The sequence below is a fragment of the Euphorbia lathyris genome, chromosome 1, assembly GCF_963576675.1.
Source record: "Euphorbia lathyris chromosome 1, ddEupLath1.1, whole genome shotgun sequence".
Classification (NCBI taxonomy): Eukaryota; Viridiplantae; Streptophyta; class Magnoliopsida; order Malpighiales; family Euphorbiaceae; genus Euphorbia; species Euphorbia lathyris.
Window position 1 is genome coordinate 47,364,260 of NC_088910.1, and position 6,036 is coordinate 47,370,295.

At 37.9% G+C, this 6,036-nt stretch overlaps 1 protein-coding gene across 1 annotated transcript; it reads left to right on the forward strand.

Annotated features, from left to right (window-relative positions):
• Window positions 1-1,375: 1,375 nt before the first annotated feature.
• Window positions 1,376-5,491, forward strand: LOC136231246 (TORTIFOLIA1-like protein 3). The gene is made up of 5 exons (XM_066020566.1): window positions 1,376-2,360; window positions 2,468-2,576; window positions 2,858-3,405; window positions 3,972-4,379; window positions 5,068-5,491. The coding sequence occupies exons 1-4, from the start codon at window positions 1,581-1,583 to the stop codon at window positions 4,359-4,361; spliced, it is 1,827 nt and encodes a 608-aa protein (XP_065876638.1). The 5' UTR covers window positions 1,376-1,580; the 3' UTR covers window positions 4,362-4,379; window positions 5,068-5,491.
• Window positions 5,492-6,036: the final 545 nt, after the last annotated feature.

The window sequence follows — 6,036 nt, forward strand, 5'->3', positions numbered from 1 at the left end:
GGTATTGTTTTTTTTTTTGTAATTGTGTTAGTAACCGAATAAATATTTTAAATATAATTGATGTTTAAATTATTTGATGTAATAATTAAATAATAACTCAAATAATAATAAACTAGTATGTTTATATTTTCTATTAAGTAAATATAAAATTGATCTTAAAAATATCATTACATGAAAGGTAAATGTAGACTTTGGAAGGGCAAATTTACACCTTCTTCTTCCTTGTTAAAAAAAAATGGACAACACCTAAAATATACCTCAAATAATGTTAATAAATAAAAGTATTTTAATCATTCGAAGATCAATCTATTTCGAATGATTCCTTTGCCTCTTCTAAAGGTTTTTGCTCTTCGCGGAGAGATGCTGTTATCTTATCCCGTCTTCTGGCTTCTCCTAAGCCGTCTCCTGCTCCCAACATTATTCTGGTCCTTTGGCTTAAACCTCCTCCGGGCTGGGTTAAAGTCAATGTAGACGACTTTGCTTTTAGCACTCCTGGCGAGGCTAGAGCGGGAGGTATTTTTCGCAACTATCGAGGTTTTCTCAAAGGTTGTTTTGCTTTTTCTACCCCTCCTTCTTTTGCTTATATGGCTGAATTGAGAGCCGCTATTTTTGCAATTGAACTTGTTTGGGAGAAAAATTGGCATCAACTTTGGGTTGAGTCAGACTCAATATACGTAGTTAATCTGCTTAGACATCGTTCCATGGATGTTCCTTGGAGTATTCAACAAGAATGGTTGGACTGTCTCAGTATTTGCTCTAAAATTAACATTCTCTTTTCTCACATCTTTAGGGAAAGAAATAGAGTTGCTGATGTTTTGATAAAGTTTGGAGTTTCTTCTTCTGTGATCAATTGGTGGCCTTCCGTTCCTGCTTTTTGCCAGAGGTTTATCAATGATGACATTTGTAATATTTCACAATTGCGTTTCTCTTGATTTCTCTGAACTTTTCTCCTCCCCCATTCTTTTTGTTTGTTCTCCTTCCTCTCTTCTTGTTCAAACACTCATTTTTTCCTTTTTTAATATATCGAAGGTTTGTCAGTTCTTGGGCCATGGGTGCTCGCCCCGCCCTTGTTCTGTCTCGTTCCAATTTTTATTAAAAAAATAAAATAAAAGTATTTTAAACTCTAGGTAACAAATAGTGTAATTATATCCTAATAGCATAAGTTGTATCAATTTTATCCCTCGCTGCAAGAAAAATTCGTCAAGTTTCGAACTTTAAGATTGAAATTTATCTTTTCTTAAAAAAAAAAAAATTTGAAATTTATCTTGGTTGACAGTTATTATTATTATTATTATTATTATTATTATTTTTGATGAACATTATTATTATTACTTATTCCTTAGGAAAAATTAACTCCGAAGAATTAGAATGGTAATGACAATCAATATCAACCTTGCCATTTCCGTGACAATCTCCTTGCTTTAAAAAGCAGAGCAGTCTGGCATGCCCACCCTGTACCGCCATATATCACCGCCTAACCATGGCATTTCCGCCTCCATTCCCGCCACCGCCATCTCCTAACCACCAATAAATCCACCGACACCACCACCACCACTAACATCACCGCCGGACAAAGGAAAATGGCTCAAAACTTTAAGCTTAAAGTTCTAACTTTGATCACCAAACTATCAGACAGGGACACCTACAAACTCGCCGCCACTGAGCTGGACTCCGTCGCCGGCGCCCTCGATAATACTACTCTCCCGACCTTCATTTCCTGTATCCTCTCCACCGACTCCACCGACAAGCCTCTTGTCCGCAAACAGTGTCTCCATCTCCTTTCAAAGCTCTCTCTCCTCCATTCCAATTCTCTATCTCCTTGCCTTCCCAAAATCATCTCCTACATTGTTCGTCGCCTCCGCGACCTTGATTCCTCCATACGCTCGCAATGCGTAACCACAGTATCTACGCTTGCTTCCAAAATCACGAAACAGCCATTTTCCACCGCTTTCTTGAAGCCGCTGAGTGAATCAGTTTTCACAGAGCAGGATGCCAATGCGCAGGTTGGATCTGCTTTGTGTTTGGCTGCAGCGATCGATTCGGCACCGAATCCAGAGCCTGGGAGGTTGGGGAAGATGCTCGTGCCGAAGCTGGAAAGGCTGTTGAAAAGTGACAGTTATAAGTCGAAAAGCGCGGGATTGGTTGTTATGGGGAGTGTAATTGGCGTGGGAGGAGTGAGGGGATATGGGGGATTGGGCGGTTTGGTTAAGTCTTTGGTCGGGTTTTTGTCCAGTGAGGACTGGGCCGCGAGGAAGGCCGCAGCGGAAGCGCTCGGAAGGTTAGCGGTAGTGGAGAGTGATGCGATGGCGGAGTTCAAGAGTGGGAGTTTGAAAGTTTTCGAGAGTCGGAAATTCGATAAGGTTGGATTTTCAATAATGTTGATATTTGATTAAATCTGTATGTATGTCTGTAGCTATAGATGGTTTTGATGACATCTTTGGAATTCGGATCTCGCTTACTTGTTCAGGTAAAGGCTACCAGGGAGGTGATGCATCAGATGATAGAAGCGTGGAAGCAGATTCCAGATATTTCGGAGGAGGCATCGCCGCCTTCCGGATCTCAGGCTTCATCAAAAGGTAAAGTAGTAAATCAGCATTGATCGTTTAAAGTTAAAACATGTGGATGTTCTATCTCCCACCTGATTTGGGAATTTTCTGTTGATTCGCATATACTTATTGACTTCTCCCTGCTAGATGTTTTATCCAAAAGTAGTTGATTTATACTGCGATTCCCTGTAAAGAACTATTTAGTAGTTTTCTTTATTCAATTATGGAATTTGGGTTTAGTCACCCAGTTGGAATAACTTGATCATTATCTAGATATTAATCTTTTAACTATGATCTTGTTTTGATCGCAGAGGTGGCAAGTGATGAACGGTGCCCACCTAGTTCAAAACATTATGGTGCTGTTGGTTATGAGACCCCCCAAATGCGGAAAAAAACTGGTTTAGCTAGCATGAATACTCCACCTGATAATTCAGCTATAACAATGTCCAGAAGAAGTTCTTTAAAGAGCAACGAGAAGAAAACAGGACCATCAATGTTCCGAAAGATAGATTGCAAGAAGCCCTTGGACTGGAAAGTTGAAATTCCAACTTCTAATAGTTCTTCTACTGTGGCTAGTGGCAAGGATAGTGCCCCGGGAAGAAGGCTGTCAAAGCTGGAACCTAGGAGCCTTTTTGGTAAGAGTTCTGATGAAAAGGCACACAGATTTAGTGGATGCAAATCTGGATCTCGCGTTGTTCCTTGTCACGAGGAGACTCCTGTATCATTATCTCCTGTTGTAGCTAGTAGTGTCACAGAGAATCAACATAACAACCATAAGGAGTGTGAGGATTTATCTTTGATCCGCAACCAGCTTGTTCAGATTGAAAGGCAGCAATCTTGCCTTCTAGATCTCCTGCAGGTTTGTTCTGCTGTCCAAAAGTTATGTTTCTCGTTTTAGTCACAAAACATGTTCATCCAAATACCTCTTTTGATACAGTTTTTTGAGCATGCTAAGCTGCAGGGATTGTTTGTCTTGCCATGAAAATATATAGTTATGGAAGGCACTGAAATGATGGGGTGAATGATGCTAACGTAAAATTATTTCCAACCTAGGTGTAATTTCTCTAAAGCAAAATTCCTTGTTTTTGGATTTCTCCTCAAAGAGGAAGAAGAGGTTGAAAAGAATTTATAGGTTGTGTATGATTACTCTTTCCAATATAAGGATCCTCTTCACAACATATGGTTTTAAGAGCTGGATTTATGCATCAAACAGCATCGGAATGCGCTGTATTTTCATTATGATTCTTAGTTTTTGACATAGCTGTGCATACATTGATCATTTCTTCAACTTATGAACTTCAGAGCAATATATATTACTGACAGAAAACAATCATTTATCATATATTATTAAGCCAATTTGACTAAACTTTGTTCAGTTAAAGTTAATAATTGCCAGTGGATCTGCTATTATCTTCTTTTCTTTAGAGATTCATGGGAAGCTCACAAAATGGAATGCATTCTCTGGAGACACGTGTTCAAGGCCTAGAGTTAGCACTTGATGAGATCTCATATGACTTGGCTGTATCAAGTGGAAGGATGGCTGATTCCAAGAGAACAACATGTTGCATGCTACCTGGTGCTGATTTTTTGAGCCCAAAATTTTGGAGGAAAGCAGGTCATTGTTCGAATTCAAGGTTCTCTACCAGTGGCACTCCACCTTTGACTGCCATTCGACGTAGAGCAGAAAGAAATGGCCAGCTTGACTCCCTTAAATTGGAGAGCCGGAGATTACTGCTTCAAGGGGGTAGTGGGTTAATAGTGAATCCCTTGGCAGAGATTCATGATTCAAGAGGGATGTCTGTGGCAGCACAATAATAGCCCAGGAATCAACAGGTAAGATACATGGAACTCTATTTTAACATATCAAAATTTCAATTTCTTTTATTGGTTTGGAAGACGTATGCGCTATTTCCAGTTGTAGAATTTTAGATTCCTAAGTGCTTTTTTAGCAATTGCTTTATATATCGTGAGAATGAAAAAGAATCTAGCTTGCTGAATTTCAATCAACTTTCTTCTGTGCTTTTGAAATTAGGATAATCTGGTAGGCAGACAGATGATGGACTGCTGGGTTTTTTTTTTTGTTGGTCAAAGTTAGGCTTTCTGAACCTTTACATTGCCTTAGACCTTTTAGAAGTTTTTTACAGTTTTATGTTTCTTGGGAAACTTTCCTCAAGAATATATGTTTCCTGCCAAAGCACCTTCATCCAGGCAGCTTGTCAAACTGTCATGTGTTACGATCTGAGGATGCTGTTGCATTTGGCATCTGAAGATGTTACATCTCCTTCCATGGTGCATGTTCAAGTTTAAGTCGGCGATATGCTAGATTGTCATATAGGTTAACCAAATTAAGATTAAGAATATAGTATGTCATATTGATTGAGCAAGACGTTCAATCAAATTATGACATTGGTGGAGTGTTGTTTTCCATTTTTTTTATTTTTAAGTTGATCAGAAAACAAGAATTCAAGAATAAGCTGGTGTCGCGGTCAACAAAATGATATGAATTTGCAATCTTTTACAGATACGCTTCATAATTGCCAAGGACAGTCGAGCATCTTCACGATAAGAACAAAATTGAAGGGTGTAATTGTGGTGCAGGATGTGTTGAATGAATATGAAGTTGGTCATGGAAGATACTATTCAAGTTTTGCTTATAAAAGGTAATGTGATCGGTAATAAAGCCATAACTGAGCCAATTCATTATGTTTCTCCTGTTTTTTTTTTTTTTTTTTTTTTCTTTTTTTTTAGATTATTAGGAAGAGATTAGCAGCGCCAATTCAAATACCTCACAACCTGGTACGGAGTAAAGAATGTGTATAGAGGATACTATCACCTGAGAGTTCACTATAATTTTTGTATTCCCTTTGTTGGTTACTTGATATGTTCCGAAAAATTTGTGTTTCTATTTTAACTTGAAAAAGAAACGAAGCAACCATGGACATCTACTACTACCGATGCTCATTAATCCTGAATGAATGTTATGTTTGATCTGATTGCCTAGTAGATATGGCATTGGCAATGAATTGTTTCATTAGACTTGAATCCATAAGAGCTCGAAAAGCGGATTAAAAGCATTCACGGTCATTAAAGTTTGTTCAACCTTTCACTAAGGTCATTAAACTTTACTTTTTACCAATAAAATGGTTAAAGCTTATTACTTTAGCTAATACAGCCATAATGACCTATCTGATTAACACCTTAGAGCTAGGCAAATGAAATTTTGATATTTCATTGCATGTCATCTGAAAATCAAAGTGTTCTATTATTTTTCTACCGGGATCAGAAATTTTCAAGAGAGGGGTGATATTCTTACTAAATTTTGTTTCCCAAGTCTCTTAAAATCGCGGATTAGATTGTTAACGTATGTTGAAACCGTTAATTGGATTCTTCTCACAATTGCAAAAAACATTGATTCGGTTATTTTATATTTTCAGTTCTGTTTGGATCAGTATTTTCTGATATTTTAGGTTTTGGTTACCATCGGTTTTAG